Raw genomic sequence first — 25,954 nt, 5'->3', positions numbered from 1 at the left:
CTAATTGCCCAGGGAGTGTCAGTGGGATTTGAACGCCGGTTTTGCTTGCTCTCTGCCCATTGCTTTAATCATTAGGCCACTTCTGTTTCCCGCTGGAAAGCCCAGTAATGATGTTGTAGGGCCTGGGGTAATATCTGCCGTGCTGTTTAAGTTCTGGGCGTCAGTGCTGTTACAGCGTGGGAGGTTTGCGTGACCTTTTTTTTTGCAGGGTTTTGTGTTACTTCACAATGTGCCTGATAATGGAGGGAGTTTGTTACATGGTTACAGGTTTGACAATGAGAAAATATTTTGTATGATGAATAAGAAGGGAACATATGCTGGTTCAGACCAGCCAGCCATTTCAGAGACTGTCTTCAGCCAATTTTAAGGATTTCTTTTAATTTAGAAATTTTAGGTATTTCTTGAATTTTATTTTTTGCCGTCTACCCGCCAGAACCAGAGATGACATGTTCATGAGACACTGGGATGTGATACCTGATACATATAGTACGTATCTATAATACACACACACATATATTTATTTATATATACCGTGTACCTATATTATTTAAAGTTATAGGGGACAATTTTCAAAATTGTACATTTTGACTTTAAGTCGTGCAAGGCTCTGCACCAATTGACATAAGAAGAACATAAGAACATAAGAACATAAGAAAATGCCATACTGGGTCAGACCAAGGGTCCATCAAGCCCAGCATCCTGTTTCCAACAGTGGCCAATCCAGGCCATAAGAACCTGGCAAGTACCCAAAAACTAAGTCTATTCCATGTAACCATTGCTAATGGCAGTGGCTATTCTCTAAGTGAACTTAATAGCAGGTAATGGACTTCTCTTCCAAGAACTTATCCAATCCTTTTTTAAACACAGCTATACTAACTGCACGAACCACATTCTCTGGCAACAAATTCCAGAGTTTAATTGTGCGTTGAGTAAAAAAGAACTTTCTCCGATTAGTTTTAAATGTGCCCCATGCTAACTTCATGGAGTGTCCCCTAGTCCTTCTACTATCCGAAAGAGTAAATAACCGATTCACATCTACCCGTTCTAGACCTCTCATGATTTTAAACACCTCTATCATATCCCCCCTCAGTCGTCTCTTCTCCAAGCTGAAAAGTCCTAATCTCTTTAGTCTTTCCTCATAGGGGAGTTGTTCCATTCCCCTTATCATTTTGGTAGCCCTTCTCTGTACCTTCTCCATTGCAATTATATCTTTTTTGAGATGCGGCGACCAGAATTGTACACAGTATTCAAGGTGCGGTCTCACCATGGAGCGATACAGAGGCATTATGACATTTTCCGTTTTATTCACCATTCCTTTTCTAATAATTCCCAACATTCTGTTTGCTTTTTTGACTGCCGCAGCACACTGAACCGACGATTTCAATGTGTTATCCACTATGACACCTAGATCTCTTTCTTGGGTTGTAGCACCTAATATGGAACCCAACATCGTGTAATTATAGCATGGGTTATTTTTCCCTATATGCATCACCTTGCACTTATCCACATTAAATTTCAATGTGCACTCAGGGTGGGCAATTTTCAGAAAGTCCTTTTACCCTAGGAAATCCGGATTTACCTTCAGAAATGGTTTTTGAAGTCCAGTTCTACAGGATTGTGCTGCCAAGATTGTTTATTTATTAAAATGTTATGAGGGGAACAAGGCTGAAGGCTTGCCTTGGGTGCCACTGCCTATTAGCCTTGCACCAGCTCTGGATCCTCCACTGTTTCATGCATGCCGGCGACTCCTTGGCTGCACAAGATTTTGCGACCTCCTCCTTCCTGATCCACTGCACAGCTTTTCCCAACAAGAGCATCTGAGGTGCTGTAAGAGGAAAGAATGAGCAGTGGTGGGGAATTAAGAGTGGTATGGTGGGGAGAAAGTTGAATACATGCTGGTAGCGGAGGGCTGGGGCTAGGTGGGGGGAGGGGGGCATGTGCTGGTGGCAGGGGGAATGTGAGTGCTGTTGCTCCTTACTGGGGAAATGTGACTATTGTTTTGTTTTGGCAGTAGATTTGTGTTATGCAAATGTATTTATTTGATTCAACCAGAAAATGTACCGAGCAATAGTACCTGTGTTGCGAAAACACCAATTCTTTGTGTCTTTATAGAGCCTCTACGTAGCTGGAATTAAACACCTAAATTTACAATTTTATAAATACCTACAAACGGAAGCCCTAGAACTTTATTTTTCATCTGCCTTATTGTAGCACTCTGATCTGAAAGTGCCTGTAAGGTGGTTATAGGTTTTTCCACTTTTCTCTTCCACTCCAGCACTTCCTTGTTCTGGCGAGCTGTCACTCTCCCACCTACTGTGAGATACTCCTTCTCTCTCTCCGTCTGACCCTGTCTGGATCTCAGGCTGGCAGACGAGCACTAGCACTTCAAAAGTCCTCTTCCCTGGGTGCATTCAGTAGCGCCTCGCTGGAGCTGGTATAAAGAGCACGTTTTTGAGTTTGAAAAAAAACTGAAAAAGTATATGGGACCAATGATTAAAAGTGGTGAGCGCTTTCAGCGCTTGGCGTCCTTTGAAGAATATTAGGAACAGCTTTTAAGGGAGCGCAGAAGGCCCCAGTTTATGAGGTCCATTGTATGTAATGTATTAAACTGTGGTTCTCGTTGCTGTTGTGGTATTGAAAATGTGGCATTAATTCATTTATGATGTGGCTATCAGAGCTTATGACAGTTTAATGAATAGCTGCTGAATACTAAAGTTCACGGCTTTTCACCGCTAGCTTGCTGTTTCCATTTTGCACAATACTGCTGCTCATTATTATACAAAACTCCCAGATATGCATGATGATTTCCATATCACTGATTTTCTTTCTGAGAAACTTATCAATATGGTAAAAAGGACTCACTGCAAGATATTTCCTTGCCATTATGCCTTATTGAATTTGGCAATAAATTTGTGCAAAAGTATGATTTCTTTATTGTCGTTAAATTAATAGACCCTGATGTGTTCCACATTACTGTACTCTTACACAGCACATTAAACTCCGTTCCTGTTGAGGTCAATCATTTACAGGCCTACTAAACCTCATAAAACTGTAATTAGGGATTTGGAGATCAGTCCATTGAATAATGGATATTAACATTTTTATTCTGCAGAAATCCATGATTCATAGCAAAATTCAGGCAGATGTTTTTTGTCACAGATCTCTGTATTATCCATGGATAAGTGGTGAAAATCTACAATAGTGCACAAAACCTGAGCAGATTTCTATCAATTTACCATGGATTTAATTTTTAAAAAGGAAAAGGCTTATGGATAAACCTGACGTTTGGATTTTATGGAAAATCCACAAATGTATCCGTGAGCCTATTTCCAAACATTTGCAAATCCTTAACCATAATAAAACATTTTGTGATGTATTTTTTGGCCACCTACAAGATCCATATTCAGTCACTGTCCGGATAGCAAACTTAGCCAGATAAATGTATCTGGCTGACTGGAGATATATTCAATAGTACAGCCACACTATTGAATAATGCCAGCTAATTTTAGGACAGCTCCTTAGGTTGCCTAGACTTAGCCAGATCATTCTGAAAACTGGAGTTAACCAGGTAACTTAGCTGGCTAATGCAACTCCTACTCAGAACACCCTGGCTACATTTTAGCCAGATAATAAAGGAACCAGCTAAGGGCCCAAATAACTTCTGAATTATCCATCTTAATGCTTCTGAAATATGGACCTCTGTATCTTCAGCACATGCAAAAGAAGGAGATGGATGAATTGCAAACGTTATCATTTTATATTTGGTGGCAGGGTTAGTGTGAAATAATTTAGCAGGACCAGAAAGAACATTTTACTGAGAACATTATCTTCCTTTTGGTTCAGTTTAACAGAGTGTACTAAAAATAGTTCACAGTGCATCACATCAAAATACCAATTAACCTTTACTCCTGGAATTATCATTTTTACCAGTCAGAAATCTCATAAGGAGTATTTTTTCAGAAAACAAATAAATGCAGCCATGCCTAGAAAGTGCAGTGAAATAAAATTTATTTGGCAGCAGCATCAAGCAGTTAGTTACATTATACTGGATAGTAGTTTGCTTTTATCTGGAGCAAGTCACCACAGGCACTATTTACAATCAGAGATCCCCCAGTGATTATCAGGAGGCCATTTCTGGCCCGCCAGCACTTTTATCTGGCTCATCAGGCTTTCTTCTTTCCCTCCACAGAAAACAAAGACGAGTTTGCTTTCCCTCTAGAAACCTAAGCAGAGCTCGTGGGGCAGGTGTAGGAGGAACTACGCTGAAGACAGTGCTGTCTGCAGAAGGATGAGGAGGGCCCAGGTTGGGCCTCTATATAAGTGAGATCAGAACAGGGGGACCGGGGTCAGAGCGTGGCCAATATAGGAGGAGGAGGGGGACGTGCCTAGCAGAGGAAAGAGAGAGACAACCGGGGGCCTGCTGGGAGAGAGAGGTGAGATGCTGCTGGGGATGGAGAATCCGAGAGAAGGGAACTGTGGGGGGGAGGAAGTGAGACGTGGAGATGGAGGAATAAAACCAGAATGAGGTGAGGGATGGAGAGGAAGGTGGAACGTGAAGAGAATCTGATGTGCAGAAGACAGGGACAAAGGAAAAAGAAATGACAGGAAATAGTTTGAGAAAGAGAGGCAAACAGAGAAAGGAGAAGAGGCATGGGAAAGGAAACCCGGTTACAGGAAACAGGAAAAGACGGCAAGGGGAACTCGGGGGAGAGGCAAAATCGAAAGCAAAGCACTGTAACAGAGAACTGCCTCTGGCTCACCCCTGCACATTTAAGGGGGGTGGGTCCAGCCCCAAGACAGAGAAGAGCTCCTCCCATCCAGCCCTTGCCCTGGTCTCTCCTGCATAGGTGCTTGGAGGGGGACTCTCCTCCTGCCCCTAGAAGCACTGAAGCTGTAAATCTGGCTCTGCTCTCGCCCAGTCTATCTTCTGCAGGAAGGCTTTTAAAATATTTTTCTGCTGCAGAATGGGGAAGGGAGCGAGAAGTGGAGATGTCCACTCTCTAGTTTTCTCTTTTCAGCAGCCCCCCCCCCCCCCCGCTCAACTCCTTGAAGCCAATGTGTGAGCCCCAAAAAAGACCCCCAACATTTCAAAGACCCTCCAAAAAAAAGAGTGCAGCGTCTATAAGCATTGATCTGGGGGGCAATTTAAAAAAGCGTTTCTGAAGGTAAGACACCATCTGAAAAGGAACCCCCTGAATGCACGCGCGCTATATGACAGCACGCTTACTTTTAGCGGTAAAGTACCGCAGGGGATCTCATTAGAAATATTTACAAGCCCTCTGCCCCCCCGTACGATGCAGCTGCACAAGTATCCCGTTCCCCACAGTCCCCCACATTTTCACTTGCAGGCCCATAACTACAGAGTACCCGCAGCCTGCGAGCAAGACGTTCCGTTTAAAGATTTCCCTCCTGAGACAGCGACAAGATTTGTGAAACGTTTCAGCACCCCCTGGTTTAAATAATAATCCCTATAGGACGCTATTAGTGAAGTGGAAAGCAAAGTCAAAGAAGCTAAAGAATGCGTTCATCTCTGCGTTATGTTCTTTCCCCCTCCTTTCTCGGCCTGTTGTCAGAGGAGGCTTCTGCGAGCGCTTTCTATGGTTGCCAGGCTTCGCAGGGTTGCTCGTCGCACCCGCAGGCTTCAATATAAGTATAGGAGAAGTTAACGGTGGTATCGTTCTTACAGTACAGCTCCACACTTTTAATGCTAGACCTCTCCGAATGGCAGCAGCTGCAGTTGGTCGGCATTACGCTGGCGGTGGAGAACCTGCACGGAACAGAACACACAGAGGGCTCAGCTCAACGTGAACACAGACGGGGCCAAATCCTGATCTGTCACTATGACAGACTTATAATGTGTGCTGGATGTGGCTGATAGACTAAAACCCACACTAAAATCAGAGCTAAATTGTAGTGCAAGTTTTACTTAATGCGCGCTTTAAAAACAGGGAGCCCCATGGAAATCAGTAGGCTAATAGGATGTGAATCAAGCAGAGCTAAATAAAAAAAAAAAAAAATAGCACGCTAAAAGAAAAAAAATATACTAAAATGAATTAACCTGAAAAATCCACACTAATGCAGAAGACCACCTTTAAAACGTGCTTTAAAACAGGAGTAAGGCGGTAAGTGCTTGAAGCTGGAAGGAGTGTGACCAAAATGACCTTGCACGCAAGATTGGCACTAGGCATCCTGACTTGGACACAATGTCACATGCAAGGCCGTGCCAAGGCATGCCAAGTGAAATCAAAGGGTAAGCTTTCTAGGGTGGGCACCTGCAGCCAAACTTTAGTGCTGTGCATCCTTTTAATTGTAGCTGCTCATTCCACAGAATTTACCCTTCGATTTCACTTGGCATGCGAGATTAAGCCCGAGTTGGGATGCCCAGTCCCAGTTTTACATGCAAAGCTATATTGGTCACACTTCTTTCAGCTTCAAGCACTTACCTCTTTTACTCTTGTTTTAAAGCACTCCTTGGCCTAAACAGGAGTGAAAAGTGAAATCACATTTCTGGTGGCCATGACATTCTATTGCTGTGCCCATGTGGTAGTGTCTAGCTGTTTCTATCACACTGGGCACAGCAATAGAATAACTTTGGCCACCAGAAATGTGAATTTATTCCACCTCAGACCAAAGAAAGAGTTACATTCCTAGCATAAGCCCTTTGAGGTTTGCATCTACAGCTGAACAAAACATAAGCTCTATGGGGAAGGGAACTTCAGCTGAATAGTATACTCTTTGGTGTTGTGCATCCCGAGTTTGGCATACAGTTCAACTGCAAATACTTGCCCCAGACAGCTTTATGTATTGCTCAGCTGTATGTTCTAGCCTCAGGGAACTTACATTGCCAATTTAAATCCTTCCTGGTTTTGAAGTAGAATACCCCACTGGGCACAACAGTAGCCAACACTAGCCATCAGAAATGTGAGTTTACTCCACCTCAGACCCAGGAGTTCAATTTCCAGTGTAAGCTCTCTGAGGCAGGCACCAGTCACAGGTTTTCTTTGTTTTCCTGGACAGCTGGACAGCACACGCACACGCAGTGCTAAAGTGTGTACTGTTGAGCTGTTGGTGCTCACCCAGCCAGTGCTTTGCTCCTCTAGTTGTAGGTACCTTCCAGAGAGAGCTTATACTTTTAATTTGCTTGCCATTCCTTGTCAATATGGCCTTGAATGAGAGAACCTGCCCACAAGTTGGGATTCACAGCATCAATCTCGTGTGCAATACCATTCTGGCAAGGTATGTATGGGAAGAAAAATCTGGGCTTAAGTTTTCTGGGACAAGCACTTTTAGCAAAACAGTGTGCGCTTTGGCTCATTGCATCTGACTATGGCATCCTGTTCAGCCGTAGGTGCCCATCCCAGAGCATGTGCTTTAATTTTACTTGTCATTCCTTGCCAAAAGGGCCTTGGATGCAAGCATTTGTTCTCTGGAGTGGGCACTTACAGCTTGCTGATCAAGAGTAAGCTCCCTAGGGCAGCGATTCTCAACCAGTGTGTTGCGACACACCAGTTTGTCCCCAAGCACTGGCAGGTATGTCGCGGCTTCCTGGCGTGCCGCTGCCCCAGTTACGCTTCCCTCCCTCTCCTCCATCACAGCGAGATTCTTCCACTAACACTGCTGCTGTTCCGTCCAGGCAGGAACGGCAGCAGCATTAGTGGAAGCTGGCAACATCAGCGGCATGGACCTTTCTTCTTCCTGCCTCCATGGCCTGGAACAGAAAGTGATGTACAGTGGGACAAACAGGAAGAAGAAAAGACCATGCTGCATAAAGTAGCAGCAGAAGCATGAGCCCAGACTAAAATGAAACAGCCGGTAATCAGCGACGGGAGAAAGAGCAGTGTTAGCCCCCCGCAGCCGATAGGATTCTTCATTCTCGAGCCGCAGGGACTAGAGAAGGAGACTAGTGCAGCTACCATTTGTGCTGGGGGGGGGGGGGGGTGTCATGAGTGAGAACAAGCCAGAAGGAGAGAGAGCATGTAAGTGTGATTGACAGCATGTATATAAGTAAGAGAGTTTATGTTCATGCAAGTCTGCTTGACAGTATGTGTCTAAGTGAGAGAGCATATGTGTGATTGAGAGCATGTGTATGATCAAGAGAGTGAGAGAGAGATAGACAGGTCAGGGAGGTGACGTGTTTGTGTGTGTGAGAGAGAGAGGCTGGTCATGGAAATGGCTGGTGTGTGTGAGGGAGAAAGATTAGAGAAAAGACGTGTGTGTGAGGAAGGTGACTGGTCAGGGAGGTGATTGATGTGTGTATATATGAGAGACTGGTTGGGGAGGTGACTAATGTGTATGTGAGAGAGAGAGACTGGTCGGGGAGGTGAGTGGTGTGTATGTGAGAGAGAGACTGGTCAGGGAGGTGACTAGTGTGTGAGAGAGAGAGAGACTGATCGGGGAGATCACTAGTATGAGAGACAGAAACTGGTTATGGGTGTATGTGTGTGTATGTGTGTGTCAGTGTCTGTGTCCGGTCGTGGGCCCTAAGGACAAGGACCATGAAGACAGATGAAACAGCAGTGGCTGTTTCTAGTGAGTGCTATTGGCCTGCAAGGGAAAGGGAATAGGAGAGTTGCTGGAGAGAGTAAGTAACGGTGACTTTTTTTGTTTATTTTTCTTGATTAACTACCATTTTAAGTATTGGTTATTATGTGATGTCTGCTGTTTTGAAATGTTTTATTGATAGTTGGACAATTTTAAATAATTTTTATGAGCTTTTAATTGTTGGATATTATTCTGTTCAGCAGCTGTTTTGTAACATTTATTAGTATAGCTTTACAATTATTTCTGTGTGGGGCTCTATAGCAGCTTGGCTTATTCTGTTTTCCCAATAGGAAATGTAATAGTGTTTAGGGCCTGGTTTAATAGTTGTGTTGCTTAGATAGGGTTGTTACTGTTTGTGTGTGTTCCATAATACAGGTGTAACTTTGTGCGGGTTAGTTTGTGTGCATTATTGCAGATCCTGGGACTGTGTTAGGTGCTATATTTCTCTTTCCATTACTCCAGGTTCGCACTGCATGCAGATTGGCTTTTTTGGATTTCCATTCCAGTTTCTGTCTCCATATTTGTAATTTGCAGCCTTTCTGTACTTGGTGAAGGTCGATTCTATGTGTGTGCCCGAGGTGAGGTATTTTACTAGCATGGAGGCATTTGTATCAATCTTATTTGTTGTGTTTTCTCAATAGGACATGCATTGCTGGTAAATTACTGTCTTTTCATAAGGAGGGCTAAACTCAGATGACACCAGAACCAGAATATATTTTTTATATGGTGAATTGCACCCATTGTTAGGGGGGAGGGAGTTCCTGTGGATGCAGTGCATATGTTTACATTTAGCCCCATGACGGTCATGTATTCAGTGTGTCACGCAACCAAAGAAGAGCTGGAGACACTTGTGGGTTTGTCTGAGAGGGAGTGTATGTGTGTATGAGCTTGTGTGTGTGTGTGTGTGTGTATATATATATATGCACACACACACACACACACAAAACCCAGGCAGCTCCCATTCTCTCTCTCTCATGTACACAACCCAAGCAGGCTCTCATTTTCTTTCTCTCACACACACACACACACACACACCCCCCAGGCTGCTCCCATTCTCTCTCTCTCTCTCACATGCACAACCCAGGCAGGCTCTCATTCATATATATATATATATATATATATATATATATATATAAAAAGACAGGAGAAAGTTTGTGTATCCCTCTCCCACTACTCCATGACAATCTCAGGGTGACTGGAAATCAAAGTTCCCAGGTATGAGGAGTATGAATTTTTAAAATCCTTTTTAGTTTTATTTTTCAGATGTTATTTGATGTGTCTGCTGTTTTGAAATATTTTATTGGTGATTGAGACATTTCAAAAAACTTGAATATGAGTTTTTAATTATTTAATCTTTTATTCATCAGCTTTTTTGAAATTATATTATTAGTATGTTTTTAGTATTATTATGTATTTATTTTATTTCTTGATTTTATTGTTTGATGTTTTAGGAATGGTGATGGTTCTGTTTTTTCATTGTTGCACTGCATAGAGAGTCTGGCTTCTTGCGGTTTCCGATACAGTTTTTCTCTGCGTGTTTGTATTTCTACTTTATGGTTGCTCTATTCTGTATTTGGTGAGGGTCTGTTTATGTTCTGCATGTGTGAATGAGGTGAGGTATTCTCCTAATAGGAAGTGTATTAGTGTTTTAGGGCTTTCAGAGGGTCAAGTCCACATCCAACACACATCACAACAGGACTGATACCATATGGGTTCCAAGTGTCTTTTTTACAGGGATTTCTGGTTGGCATCACAGCAGTGCATGTAAATATAATGTGATATTTTTACCTCAGAATTCTGTACTTTAATATTTTTCATTTATAATATAAATTCATAACTCTTAACTGTGTGTGTGGAATGGAGCAGGGGGGGGGGGTGTTGTGCAAGGCTGTAAGGTTCGCCTGGGGCACCTAATACCCTTGCACCAGCTATAGGTCGGTAGGGGGGTGGGGGAGTAGTGGTGTCACTTTTTAAAGTTTGTGTCACTGGAGGGAGCTGGGCGTTTTTTGGTGGGTCCGGGACAGAGAATGAATGAATGGCGGGGGGGGGGGGGGGGGGCAGCACAGTAATTGTTCGCACAGGGCTGAAAAAAACCTTTTACTGGCCCTGTTCCAACTTACAGCGAGAATGAATTGCAGGCTCCTTCACATGAGTTGACCGTGACCTCTTCAGCTGATGTACATTCATCCACAGTGAGCGTAATGTTTTCCGTTTTTATTTTACAACTCTCTGGCATAAGTTCACCTAGAAAAGCAAACAGATAGCCAATAACTTCCCTCAAATGCAGATAAAAGTACAATACTTGAGTTTACTCTGGAGCTAGACATCAAGTAAGACTGGTAGAATAAAACTGCTTGAGACCTTGTTCAATTTTCCTGTGACCTGTGAATAAAGGGAGACTCTCAGCTACTGAAGGCAGACTAACTGCACCATGTGTGAATAATAAGTGCATACAATGCTATACAACATAAATAATAATCCATATTGTTAGCTATGGGGGCAAAGAAGGGTGACTTCGTGACATTCAGACAGCATGTGTATCTGATGTAGTCCATTTTATGAGAATAAAAGTGTACACTTCTAGCATAGCACACAGAAAGCACGCTTTGTACTCTGTGCTCTGCTGTCCTCCCCCCCCCCCCATGTATGGATCTGGCTGAAATTTGATAAGCATGTTGGCAGCTCAGAAAGAGACTCTGCTACCAAATTTAGCAAGATTTGTTGAGGAAGAGGGCCCTGCGTTCATGTGGCAGCACAATATAAGATAGGAATAAAAAAACACTTGGAGAATGTAACAAAGGAATACCACACTACTGACTCTCACAGCCATGTTCACCAGTATCTGTGTTGAAAGGGTCCTCAGGCACGAGGGCTTGTGCACTACTGATAATTAGCTTTTGTAGCCAGTACAATTTCTCCGGGGAGGCTGATGATTTAATGGGTTTTTTTCTCAAAAGATGGCACGAGGACTATGAACTTTAGTGACTGATTCAAGGCCACCAACTACAGGAAAATTTTGCTTGAATTTAAACAGTCTTGTTCTGCATAAGTTATTTGGAAAATCTTAATAGTTACAAAAAGGTTCTTGTCAGAATGGTCTATAAGGCAGCACAGTGTAGTAGAGGAGAGAGCTGCAAATCTAGTTTGATTCCTTATCGTCCGCTCGCTGTGTGTCCTTGAAGGAGTCGCTTACTCTACTTGTGCAAATATGGATGATAAAGTGCTCGGGGGTCAGTTCTGAGCTCCATAAAGGGCTGCATAGATGGAGATATTCATTGTGTAGCATCCTTTTGCACGGACGCAACAAAACAATTCAGGCTGGGTCAGAAATAGTCAATTCTGACCCTCTGCATGTTTTACACACCTCTGAGTTTTGCACATTTTGCAGAATAGAGGTCCATGCGATATCTCTCATAAATCCACTACGCACATGTGCACATATAAAAGTGCCAGGGCCAGCCCCGCGGCCCAGGCAGTGCTGAGGTGCAAGGAATTTGGGCCTGAAAACCCCCACAGATCCAGGCTTGTAGTGAAGGCAGTGGCTCTTCAATAGTGGCTTCTACTGGCAGTGCGTGGCACAGAGGGCCATCCTTGAAGTTTTATGTTGTTTGTTTTGTACATCACTTTGGAAGATTTTATTGTAAAAGCTGGAAAGCGATTTATAAATGTTATAACTAAATAAATAAATAGATCTCAGAGGATCTGCCCTTCCGTCCCTCAGGGCAGTGCGGCCCTCTGTGCTACCCATAACCTGCTGCCTAGGATAAAGATGGCTTCGGGGAAAAAAGGCCGCAGAAATGGCTAGTAGGAGTTCATTAATTACATGCACTATGTCTACATTCTGGGAAGTAAATACAGTATTTTAATAAACTTTACTGATAAAAGCCCAGAGTGAGGCAAAGGTTAGAACTGTGACGTATTAGAAAGGTATAAATTCAATTTGGAGGGAACAAGCATTTCCTTACATGTTTGACAGCATCCATCTGGAGATGTGGTTAGGGTTCCCTGTAGGGGAAAGAAATAGAATTAGAAAGGATGCCTTAGGACGAAACCTTAGACCATGTCCAACTTTGTCGTAGTCTGACCCCCATTCTCTAGGCACTCCCAGAAAGCAGGCACGAGGTCGCCTTCAAATACTGCAGCGTGGAGGAAATCCTGGCTGCAGCTCTGGATCAGGAGTCTTCCATGGCAACAGCAAAGGCACAGTCGCTCACACATGGAGTGGCCACAACTGGGTGCAGTTCCAAACTCAAAATATAATTTTCCTGAAGACAAAAGCAAAGGTGCTATGGGTGCAGCAGAAGGCACTCTCGTGTATGGCATGACCAGGTTCTCTTGCTCCTTTTTCTTGTATTATGTTTGTGACTTTACAGCTCCCACCTATCTGCTGGCTCCACTTAATATCCTACAAAAGTGTCAGCAGTACAAAAATAGGAACAACAATTTGTAGAATTTCAAGTTGATTACAAAAACACAGAGGTTCATATTCAGAAGCCATAGTTATCTGTCTAAATGACTTACCCAGCTATATTCAATATTTACCAGTTAAATTCCAGCCGGCTAATAAGTTAGGAAGCTAGAATTTAGCCGGATAAGTTAGGGGTGGTCCAGGGGTGTAACTGGGAGGAGTTGAGTTAACCGGCTAGGTTAGCTGGCTAACTACGATATTCAGAGTTAGCCATATGACTTATCTAGCTAAGTCTGGTCGAGTCAAAGAGCTGTCCTAAAGTTAGCTGGCTATAGTTAACCAGATAACTAATTAAGGTAGCCATCTATAGTTAGCCAGATAACTAAGATAATTGACTATATTCAATAGTGTGGCTGTACTGTTGGATATGCCTCCAATGTTAGCCAGATATGTTTATCTAGCTAACTTTGCTATTCGGACTATGTCTGAATACAGACCTCACAGCTTCTCCTGCTTCTTGAGTGACACGTGTATACATTTATTTATTTCTTTGATTTATATTCCACTTTTTGGCACTTCAGTTCGGCAATTCAGCTTCATAGATATCTCCCTATCCCCAGAAAATCAGAGTCCTCCTCTTGTTCCCAATGTGGTAATTTCTCTCTTCACACCCCCCCCCCCCCCCCCAGGAACTTGAGAATCCTCCTAGGAAAAAGATACCTAAATATCTAATTGGTGTCTTCAGCCACCCGGACAAGCTGTCCTGCCCCGGAGAATTAGGGAGAAACAAATTCCGGAGCACTGCAGACTATAGGACCTCTGCTGGAATCCCTTTACCCACTTCAGAGGGTGAATACTCCTCCCAATCAAAAGGCAAAACCAATTTCCCTTCCCAGAGCTCAGAGAGTCACAGCCCTTCCTACCTTTCTCGTGGATTCAACTTTCCTGATATGGACCGATGACTCACCCGGTCAGGGTGCAGCCCTTCCTATCACTGAATAATTTAATACCCATCACTGGAAACACCTGTCGCTGGAAGTTTCCATATTCTTACAGAGACCAGGACATGGAGGGGACCTTGGGTATGGAGATTATTGCAGAGTTTAACAGGATACAAATGGAATCCAGATGTTTACTTGGCTGTTAATGTTGTAGGAGGCAAGATGGTGGGACATGGGATGGCCTAATAGTGGAAGTGGTGGAGGCTGTCACTGAGGTAGAGTTTTGCCACGCAGTGGTGGTGGGGGGTATGAAAACATGGGGGAAGGGGGGTTGGTGTAGGAGATTTAACACATATTTACCCAAAGTGGACGCATTTCCTTTGGGTAGAATGGATGGGTCATTTTAATCTTCATCAATCATTTAGTATATGCAGGAGAAATCGGGACTTGAGTTAAATGTATTTCTTATCCATTATCCTCTCCTTTGGTTTGCATGTTACACATGCTCTACATGCAGAGATTACCATTATGTACTACAAATAACATGTAGGGGTGAATTCTCAAAATGTTTCTACACATAAAATCAGAAGGTCCACGTGAAAGTGGTATTTTGAAAAAAGCCTAAAGTACATGCATAATAGAAGTGGCACATGTACATCTTAAAGGGGAAAAAAAGGGGGTTTTTTTTAGGCGGGGTTCAGTGGTTTCCACAGAAGTTGAACGTTTGTAAGCAGATCTATCACCAAACGTATACATATACTTTTCCACCTATCGAGCAGGTCTAACCTATTCAGTTAACTTATCCAGATAAGTCTGTTTTCAGTCTGGATCCAGTTCAGGTAACTGGATAAGTCGCTCCATCCTGATCCTCACATTACCTGCTCCCAAGATGTCCACCCATCTACTTAGCTGGATAAATACTTCTCTGACTAAGTTGCAGCTGCAGAACATGGCTGGATATTCACCAGCTGCCACTTAGTCCCTATTTATCCAGCTAAGTAGCACTAAATATCAGCCTCCCCATACATATTTTTATGAAACAGGGAAAGTATGTGTTTCCCTGCATTACAAACATATGTGTGCACTGAAACATAGACACATACTTTCAGGGTACAGGTGCATGCTATTTTAGAAACTGCGCTCCTCCTGTAACTTTATATGCACCAATTTACAGGCATATTTGCTGACTTTCAGGGACTGTTGAAAATTACTCTCCCTGGTAATAGCAAAGGACATTTGTTCTGCTTAAGTATCAAGCTAAAGAATACTCACTGGGGCACAGGTGCTAGAGTCGAGGTGGAAGCAGGATGTATGTACTTCCTCTGTGATAAAGGAACCATTGATGTAGATGCATTCATAATGAGTACAGTTGTCACCTGGAACATTGTAAATGACACCAGGCTGGAAAGGGATTTAAGAAAATGAGATGATCATCAGGGAACTTTTATAATTAATAGTTTATGTATCAAAGCTGCAAATGTTGTGTCTTAAGTCATGGTATCTAACATTAAATATTTGATGTATTTCTGTTCTGGATGAATGTTTAAGTGGATCACACCATGTGGAGCACATTTCTTACACTTAGCACTGTTAGTACACAATAGATTATTATTGATCACATTCACATTGTAGGTTTTTGGTCCATGTTACCTTAGGGCAATCTATTTATCAGGGCAAATGGACCTATGAGTGCTACGAAGAGAACACTTTGGTGGGGCATTGACTAGGAGTGATCAGTACGTAAAAATGGGCATGTTCCAATTATATGGGCCTTCTAAATATCGTAATCTTGGGAGTAAGAACTCTAAATTTTGTAATCTTGGGAGTAAGAACTGTAAATTTTGAAATAAACAAAGGAGTGGTATCTACTGTCCACTGATGGGGTGCACCTTGGCCAGGCTCCTGAGAGAGCCATGATCTCTGTCTTCTGATAAGAGGATTGTTGTGGTAAAACTGGAGTTGGTAAGCACCTCCAGATGAGACAGGGATGAATCTTCAGCCCTAGGTGCTCTGTTACCTGGAAAGACCCTGGGTCTCAAGCAGGTTCTCACTGGGCTGAGAGCTGCCAGGTCCAAGGAAAAAAAAATCCCTCTCCAATACCAATTAAAATTAACACTTAAGTCTAAACAACATATTGGTAAGAACATAGGCTGAAAGCCTGATACTAGGAATTACATATCAATCTCCTGAGAGTGTCCTATTCTACAGTGAGCCATACTAACCTTGATTGTGATAGCCTCGGACTCCAGAAGTACGACACAGTCTGTCTGCTTACACTCCCCACAACATTGTCCATCCATCTTGAAATACTGGAATCCCTAGTGAGGAAACAAAATCACAGGCCGACTCTTAGCCACTCTTAGGTGAGAGTTCTTTTCACTTCAATCCAGTTCAGGTAACCAGATAAGTAGCTCCATCCTGATCCTCCAATTACCCTCTCCCAAGGTATCCAGCTATGTACTTAGCTGGATAAATAAGTGGCAGCTGCTGAACGTAGCTAGGTACTCAGCAGCTGCCGTTTACCCTGAGAAGTCCCTATTTATCCAGCTAAGTAACACTAAATAACAGCCTCCCCATACATATTTTTATGAAACAGGGAAAGTATGTGTTTCCCTGCATTACGAACATATGTGTGCACTGAAACATATGCACGTACTTTCGGGGTACAGGTGCATGCTATTTTAGAAACTGCGCACCTCCTGTAACTTTATATGCACCAATTTACAGGCATATTTGCTGACTTTCATGGACTGTTGAAAATTACTCTCCCTGGTAATAGCAAAGGACATTTGTTCTGCTTAAGTGTCAAGCTAAAGAATACTCACTAGGACACACATGACAGAGTCGAGGTGGAAGCAGGATGTATGTACTTCCTCTGTGATAAAGGAATCATTGGTGTAGATGCATTCATAATAAGTACAGTTGTCACCTGGAACATTGTAAATTTCACCAGGCTGGAAAGAGATTTAAGAAAATGAGTTTATGTAGAACCATGGAGAGATGATCATCAGGGAACTTTTATAATTAATAGTTTATATGTCTAAGCTCCAAATGTTGTGTCTTAAGTCATGGTTTCCAGCATTAAGTATTTGATGTATTTCTGTTCTGGATGAATGCTTAAGTGGAGCACACCATGTGGAGCACATTTCTTACACTTAGCACTGTTAGTTCACAATAAATTATTATTGATTATTTTCATATTGTAGGCTTTTGGTCCATGTTATCTAAGAGCAATATATTTAAAATGCAACTCTCCAGTCAAGACAATATTTATGTCGTACTAATAACAGGAGATAAACCACCTAGGCCTTGCTACTTATCAGGATTGCTGGACCTATGAGTGCTACAAAGAGAACACTTTGGTGGGGCATTGACCAGGGGTGAGCAGTATGTAACAATGGGCATGTTCCAATTACATGGGCCTTCTAAATATGGTAATCTTGAGAGTAATAATTGTAAATTTTGAACTAAATGGAGTGGTATCTATTGTCCACTGATGGGGTGCACCTTGGCCAGGCTTCTGAGAGAGCCATGATCTCTGTTTTCTGATAAGAGGATTGTTGTGGTAAATCTGGAGCTGGCAAACACCTCCAGATGAGACAGGGATGAATCTTCAGCCCTAGGTGCTCTGTTACCTGGAAGGACTCTGGACCTTAAGCAGGTTCTCACTGGGCTGGAAGCTGGCTAGTCCAAGAAAAAATAATCCCTCTGCAATACCAATTAAAATTAGTACTCGTCTAAACAACATATTGGTAAGAACATAGGCTGAAAAATGAAAGCATGATAATAGGAATTGCATATCACTCTCCTGAGAGTGTCCTGTTATACAGTGAGCCATACTAACCTTGATTGTGATAGCCTCGGACTCCAGAAGTACGACACAGTCTGTCTGCTTACACTCCCCACAACATTGTCCATCCATCTTGAAATACTGGAATCCCTAGTGAGGAAACAAAATCACAGGCTGACTCTTAGCCATTCTTAGGTGAGAGTTCTTTTCACTTTCCTTGGGCAGTGTCAATGCAGTGTTCACATGCATTTGTAGAAGATGATAGACGTGGTAGCGGGAATAACATGAGTTACACGGAGTGTGGAAGAGACAAATTAAGGAACATTCTACTTTTGCAGTATGAGTAAGGTTTCTGAACATTTTCCTATTCTCAGTTTTGTCATTAATTACAGAGCCTGCTGCTAATGCACCATAAGATCTTCGCTCCTGGAGATGAGGAAGTCCCTCAGCAATGCTAGAAGTTTCCATCAGACCATTTAAATCAAGGAGGAGGAGCTTTCCTACAATGGTCGAGGCTCTCATTAAAGCTGGTTCTGGCCTCACAATGTGCCAACTCATTTATCCCTGAAATCCAACCCACCAGGTGCAAGAGGCAGCCGGCTTCAGAGTTGCAGAAAATGAAAGCCTCCGTTTGTGTTTTGAACCATTTAATCTGACAGAAGTTAGAAGTTGTTATTCCTGGAGTGGAGGCACGGGACGGTGCAAGGGCATTGGGCACTCCCGGTGAACTTTCAGCCTTACGCGCTCTTCCCCCTACCCCATTGATATTCAGATCCATAAACCACTGCCTCCCTCAACCCCTTGAGATTTTGATGAACTCATCAGTCATATGACACCCCCCACCCCCCACCACCACCACCACTAGGCCCCAGAACAATCCTGTAAAAACACATAATAGGAGATAAGGGGAATCTTTTTTTTTAATTTAAAAGTGCCACATTAATTCCCCTACAAGTGTGTATGGTAACAGGGAACATGTGCTCATGGTATCCTTTTGAGAATGGGTGCTAAACATCAAAAAAAAAAAATGGGTGCTAAACATCAAAATGTTAAGGTTTGAAAATTCCTCCATACTTAAAAATTAAACTTTGTTTTATATATAATACAAGCATGGTTCAGAAAATCGCATCACAGTGTCTGATGAATGTATCATTATGTGAAACTTTGAACCACTTCTGTAAGTAGAAGCCTTGTCTCTTGCTGTGTCTGTGTTTTATGAAGAGAAACTACTGTGAACTCAAACCACCTGTTTAAGTTTTAACTGCAGTGCGTAAGTCAGGCAATGCTATTTTGTGACCACTGTTAACAAGAAATCAGTACTGAGAGACAATTCCTGAGTGAGTATGATGCACTGGTCCTTAACCTGACAACTTACAAGATGTCTAGTGTAGAAGGACAGTGTACAGCCTATGCTATGGTGCAGACCTGATATTCAAAATGGAGCCAGTTGGGCTCAGGTGCTCCTTTGGTCCTGTCACATGATGGGGAAAAGCAGTGTTTGAGGACAGCTGGCACCACTTTGAATATGGTGTTGGCACTAGAGTATATGGGGAGCTCAGACCTTCCATATTATACCATCAGGGATATTTGTAACCCACCTGGGGAGGCCAAATTGACTAGAAGGGCCAAGGAGTTGAGTTTTTGGAGAACAGGGAGGGGTTTTGGAACACAGTGAGGGCCTCAGGGGTTGGGGGGTAGGTGAAGGTCTCTTATAGACTTCCATTGATTTTACTGCCCAGAGTGGGAGGGGAGCAGAAGAGCTCCAGGGTTAAATCAGCCCCTTTATGGCCTAAGCTCAGGAGCGCAGAGACTTGTGTTATCATCCCAGTACTTCAGGGAAAGTTAGTTACATTTCTTTATAGCTAACTTTCAAATAATATGGGTTGTAAATTTTGAGGCAAACCACATTATTTGATTTCATCTGATCTCCCTTTTTATTTGGAGAGCAGATGCAAATGAGCAGGTCTAACCTATTCGATTAACTTAAACAGATAAGTCTTAATATCGAGCAGGACTAAATTATTTGGTTAACTTAACCAGATAAGTCTGAATATTGAGCAGATCTAACCTAATCAGTTAGCTTAACCAGCTAAGTCTGAATATTGAGCAGGACTAAACTATTCTGTTAGCTTAACCAGATAAGGCTGAATATTAAGCAGGTTTCATTGATTTGGTTAACTTAACGAGATATGTCTGAATATCGAGCAGGTCTATCCCATTTCGTTAAATTAACTTGATAAGTCTGAATATCGAGCAGGTCTATCCCATTTGGTTAACTTAATCTTATAAGTCTGAATATCGAGCAGATATAACCTATTCTGTTAACTTAACCAGAAATTTCTGAATATCGAGCAGTTTTATCCTAATCAGTTAAGTTAACCCAATAAGACTGAAAATCGAGCAGGCCTAACCTAGTTGGTTAAATTAACCAGATAAGTCTGAATATTGTTCCGAATCCAATTCAGGTAACCAGATAAGTAGCTCCATCCTGATCCTCCAATTACCCTCTCCCAAGATATCCAGCCATGTACTTAGCTGGATAAATACTTATCTAGCTATTTGGCAGCTGCTGAACATAGTTAAGTACTCAGCATCTGCTGTTTGTTGCGTCCGTCAGTCTCAGACGGCTTCGACCACTGTCCTCACCTTTCTTCCTTCTCTCTCCACAAGCCTTGGGAAGATGGCTGCTGCCATGGCTGCTACCGCTTCTTCATGCCACTCCGGCGTCCCCGGATCGGCAACGGCGACGGTGTTCGCCATGATTTTCCTGTGGGCGTCTTAGGGTGCGTGCGCACACGCCATCTACATCTATATCCACGTCATGGCGGGAACCTCGGGGGCGTCCCCTCCGAGTGACATCATCACTTCCTGGTATTTAGCCTGCTCTTCGTTTGCTAACCAACTGAGTTAGCAAGGATTGGATTGCCTCCAGTCTAAGCTGCTCTGCCGCTTCCCAGCTGCTGCTGGAAGCCCTTTCTGCCCTTTGGGGTAATTCATCTCTAACCTGGGTACCCGCTCCTCGGGGGCCCTTCTGCTCTATTTCAGGTACCTATCTTGGAACACCGGGCACTCGCCCCTTGAAGGCCTGCTCTCCCTAATCTGGTGCCTGCCACTGAACAACCTCTGCCTGACTGGACCTTCAACTATAGCTTCTGCTTCAGTGAGTACTAACTCTTCAGTCTGTCTTCAGCTTCAGTGCTCCATTCTACTTCCGGGACCTATCCCTGCTATGCTGCGCTGCCTATCATCTACTCAAGTGTGAGTCTGTTCTCCTCTGATGAAGACCCCTGGACTACTTCACTGGGTTACCTCCACTGCTGCCCGCTCCCCAGGCAGTACCATCGAGCTGTACAAAAAATTCAACTTCTCTGTGTCTGCATGTCTAGAGTCTAGCCTAGCACTGTGATTCCTCACGGGGCTCCTCCCCTTGGGAGTGGCCATCACCGCAGTACCCAAGAATCCACTCCAACACCTCAAAATCATAACAGATTGCTAACTCTATGGATTCGGCTCTTCTCACCGCTTTGCAGGCCAATCCGGGCCTAGCCCAGCGAATCTCCGAACAACAGGATTCATTAAACAACTTGACTGTTTAATTCGGATTGAAGAGTTTTTTGTAAAAGATCTATGTTGAATGGTGGACAGTAGGATATTTTGTTTGTGGTGACTTGAGGAGGTTTAAGGTTGAGGTTGGTATGTAAGTTAGCTTGGATTAGATGGTGGTCAGGGGTGTGGGTAGAGATTGATTTCCAGATTTCAGTGTTGACAAAGATGAGGTCAATTGTGTGGCCTGCTTTATGAGTTTGAGGTAGGATTATTTGTTCTAGATATAGGGTTGATAGTGCATCAGTGATAGTTTGGCAGGTTTTTGAGTGAGTTGGTAAGTTGAAATGTATGTTGAAGTCACCAAGTATGATTATGGGTTTGTTGAGGGAGATGTTGTTCATAATATATTCAATTAGAGGTGAGCAGTTTTTATCGAGTGCTCCTGGAGGACAGTAAATGAGGCATATTTGGAGTTTTGGTGAGTCATTTCAAATGGTGGAGGAATGTTAGATGGGCGAATTGTTAGTTGAAGGCTTTTTTTTAGATATAAGCATTAGACCACCTCCTTTTTTATTTTTTCTGTGGATTGAAGAGGTGTTGTAAACTTGATTGGATAGTTGGTTTATTAGAACGGAATCTGTGTTTTTGAGCCAGGTTTCAGTAATTGCAATGAAATCAGGTTTGTTGTCACTGAGTAGGTCATTGAATAGAGGGATTTTTTTAAATTATAGAACGAGTATTGATGAGTATGAATGAGACACTCTATCAATGTGACGTTGTCTACTTCGACTACATCTTGATATTTTCTCAGGACCTGCAATCCCATCAGGAAGATGTCAAAAAAGTTCTGCAGAGACTTTGCGAGAACTGCTTGTACGCCAATTTGTCTAAATGTGAATTTCATAAAGAATCCATACCCTTTTTAAAGTTACATTGTCTGAAACAATAGTTTCCAAATGGACCTTCAGAAGCTTGTGAGTATTCAAAAATGGCCACAACCCATGGGCCTAAAAGCTCTAAGACGATTTTTGGGATTTACCAATTACTTCCGGACCTTTATTAAAAATTACTCTTCATTGACTGTACCATTAACAGCAATGACTAAGAAGGGAGCCAACGCTGCTAATTGGTCTATGGAAGCTGTGATGGCATTCCAGAAGTTAAAAGACACCTTTCAAAGCAAACCATGTCTCCGCCATCCGGTCCCTATTTGACCCTTCATTATGGAAGTCGATGCCTCTGATTTAGGTGTAGGGGCCGTGCTAAGCCAGACCAGTGATTCAAAGATCCTGCACCCCTGTTCATTCTTTTCCCGACGCTTCTCGCCAGCGGAGAAGAATTATGGTATTGGGAATAAAGAACTGTTGGCAATAAAAATGGCATTCAAAGAATGGCGCCCCTGGCTTGAAGGTGCCCAACATCAGATTACTGTTTACACTGATCACAAAAATCTGTAGTATCTCTGTCATGCTCAGTGCCTCAACCATCGACAGGCGATGTGGTCCCTGTTCTTCAACAGATTTGACTTTGTGCTGAAATACTGCTCTAGTGACAAAAATGTCAGAGTAGATGCCCTATCTCGCTCTTTCCTCTCAAAGGACATACCTGATTAACCCCAGCATATTATTGACCCGAAGAGAGTGATTCTCACAGCTACATATCTGGTACCCCCAGGTAAGATCATTGTGCCCTGCAATCTAAGAAAGAAATTGCTAAGATGGGCTCATGGTTTGAAACTGGCCAGACACCTTGGTCAATGGCGAACACTGGCCAAGCTACGAAAGTACTATTGGTGGCCCACCATGAAAGAAGACACTCTAGCTTACGTATCCTCCTGTTCCAATTGTGCCAGACAGAAACCTCCGCCCGTACGTCCTTGGGGCCTGCTTCAACCCTTGTCAGCACCGGATGAGCCCTGGACCCACATTGCAACAGATTTTGTGGTGGACCTGTCACTTTCCAGAGGTAACAACACCATTTGGGTTACAGTGAACCGATGTTCGAAGATGGCTCACTTTGTGGCTCTCCCTGGCTTGCTTTCAGCCATGGAACTTGCTAAGTTATTCATCAGTCACATCTTTCGCCTACATGGCATGCCTAAACATATTGTTTCTGACAGAGGAGCTCAATTTACAGCAAAGTTCTGGAAAGCCTTATGTAAGAAATTCGACATCACACTTGACTTCACCTCTGCATATCATCCTCAGTCAAATGGCCAAACTGAGAGAATAAATAGAACTCTCAAACAGTTCCTCTGCACCTATGTTGGTTCACGACAGAATGACTGGGCTGAACTGTTGCCCTGGGTTGAATTTGCCATCAATTCGCATCCAGCGTCATCTACTGGATCTACTCCATTTGAAGTGCTCTACGGACGACAACCTTTACCACTTCCACTTTCCGTATCGTCCCCGGCAGCTCAATCTACTGCCAAAAACAGCAGCTCTGGATAAATACTAAAGAGATGCTCCAAAAAGCAGGACAAAGAGCAAAGAAAGGCTATGACGCGCACCAAAGTAAGGCTCCTGAATTCCAGCCTGGAGATAAAGTTTGGCTTTCTACCAAACATCTGAGACTTAAGCTTCCATCTGCTCATTTTGCTCCACGCTTTGTCGGACCCTTTCCTATTCTCCGACGGTTGGGCTCTCTCACCTATAGTCTAAGACAACCTCCAGCTATGCGGATTCACAATGCATTCCATGTTTCACTGCTGAAACCGCTTGTTCTTAGCGAGTTTTCCACCAAGACACCTGAACCTAGTCCATTTGATGCAGAAGAAGACATCGAATACAAGGTTAATGCCATCCTTGATGTAAAAAAGAGAGGCAGAGCTTGGGAATACCTCCTGTCATGGGAGGGATACAGATTTGAAGAAAACTCTTGGGAACCTTTGGCTAATATCATGGACAAGGAGATGCTTCGTCAATTTCATCGATCGCATCCTCAAAAACCTAGACCAGGTAGGGGGTCTGGAGGGGGCCCTTTGAAGGGGGTACTGTTGTGTCCGTCGGTCTCAGACCGCTTTGACCTCTGTGCCTCACATTTCTTCCTTCTCTCTTGCCAAGCCTTGGGAAGATGGCTGCTGCCACGTCTTCATGCCGCTCTCTCTGGCATCCCTGGATCGACAACTGTGACGGTGTTTGCCATGATTTTCCTGAGGGCCTCCTAGGGTGCACGCGTACACACCACCCACGTCTATATCGACGTCATGGCGGTAACCTCGGGGCGTCACCTCCGAGTGACGTCATCACATCCTGGTATTTAGCCTGCCCTTCATTTGCTAACAAACCGAGTTAGCAAGGATTGGATTGCCTCCGGTCTAAGCTGCTCTGCCGCATCCCAGCTGCCACTGGAAGCCCTTTCTGCCCTTCGGGGTAATTCATCTCTAACCTGGGTATCCGCTCCTCGGGGGCCCTTTTGCTCTATTTCAGGTACCTATCTTGTGACACCAGGTACTCGCTCCTCGAGGGCCTGCTCTCCCTAATCTGGTGCCTGCCACTGAACAACTTCTGCCTGACTGGACCTTCAACTACAGCTTCTGCTTCAGTGAGTACTAACCCTTCATCTTCAGCGCTCCATTCTACTTCCGGGACCTGTCCCTGCTACGCTGCGCTGCCTATCATCTACTCAAGTGTGAGACTGGTCTCCTCTGCTGAAGACCCCTGGACTACTTCACGGGTTACCTCCATTGCTGCCTGCTCCCCAGGCAGTACCATTGAGCTGTACAATAAATACAACTTCTCTGTGTCTGCATGTCTAGAGTCTAGCCTAGTACTGCGGTTCCTCATGGGGCTTCTCCCCATGGGAGTGGTCATCACCGCAGTACCCAAGAATCCACTCCAACACCTCAAAACCATAGCACTGTTTACCCGGAGAAGTCCCTTTTTATCCAGCTAAGTAGAGGAAAATTGGTTCTTACCTGCTAATTTTCGTTCCTGTAGTATCACGGATCAGTTCAGACAGTGAGTTGAGCCTCCTGTCCAGCAGATGGAGACAGAGAAAAAACTAAAGGGTATCTTATATCAGGACAGTGATAGCCCTGCATCCCTTCAATATAAACGTTATCAAAGCAAGAAAAGGTACAGTTACCCAGTAGAAGATCAAGCAAGTAACAACCAACATGTAATGTGAACTATCAACACGTGAAAGAACCGCATTTACATATATATCCAGTTGAGAAAGACTTCCGGTGCCTTGAAGTTCTGATAGGAAGTAACTGGATCCAAAATGCTGTTAAGAACCAAACAAAAAAGGAAAAAACCTTCAAGTGGACAAATCAAAAAGAAACCATAGCCCAGGCGGGAGTCTGGATTGATCCATGGTACTACAGGAATGGAAATTAGCAGGTAAGAACCAATTTTCCTTTCCCTGTATGTACCTGGATCAGTCCAGACAGTGGGATGTACCAAAGCTTCCCTAAAGAGGGTGAGATCGAGACAAACCCGCTCAAAGCACCTGCCTGCCGAAGGAGCCAAACACTGGCGCCTGGATGTCGAGGCGATAATGACAAGCAAATGCATGCTGAGACTTCTACGTAGCCGCCCTGCAGATTTCCTGAGGAGAGACTGACTTACTCTCTGCCCAAGAAGTAGATTGCGCACGCAAAGAATGGGCCTTCAAACCCTACGGAACCGATCGGCCACAACAGATATAAACAGACGCAATGGCCTCCTTCAGCCAGCAAGCAATGTAGCCTTAGCGGCCTTGTTACCTCTATTTGGGCTGCGC

At 43.6% G+C, this 25,954-nt stretch overlaps 1 protein-coding gene across 1 annotated transcript in view; it reads right to left on the bottom strand.

The window, feature by feature from the left end:
• Positions 1-3,895: 3,895 nt before the first annotated feature.
• LOC115079494 (extracellular matrix protein A-like) overlaps positions 3,896-25,954 on the bottom strand; it is a 108,513-nt gene continuing 86,454 nt past the window's right edge. Inside the window, exons 31-37 of the mRNA XM_029583119.1 lie at positions 17,735-17,830; positions 16,716-16,844; positions 16,113-16,208; positions 15,163-15,291; positions 12,507-12,546; positions 10,662-10,785; positions 3,896-5,767 (exon numbers count right to left, since the gene is read on the bottom strand). Coding sequence (XP_029438979.1) covers positions 5,596-5,767; positions 10,662-10,785; positions 12,507-12,546; positions 15,163-15,291; positions 16,113-16,208; positions 16,716-16,844; positions 17,735-17,830 — 786 coding nt within the window. The 3' untranslated portion in view covers positions 3,896-5,595. The remainder of the gene's footprint in view (positions 5,768-10,661; positions 10,786-12,506; positions 12,547-15,162; positions 15,292-16,112; positions 16,209-16,715; positions 16,845-17,734; positions 17,831-25,954) is intronic.

This window comes from Rhinatrema bivittatum, chromosome 17 (genome assembly GCF_901001135.1).
Source record: "Rhinatrema bivittatum chromosome 17, aRhiBiv1.1, whole genome shotgun sequence".
Lineage (NCBI taxonomy): Eukaryota > Metazoa > Chordata > Amphibia > Gymnophiona > Rhinatrematidae > Rhinatrema > Rhinatrema bivittatum.
The sequence above is the reverse complement of the archived record's forward strand: the minus strand, read 5'-3'. Positions and strand labels throughout refer to the sequence as shown.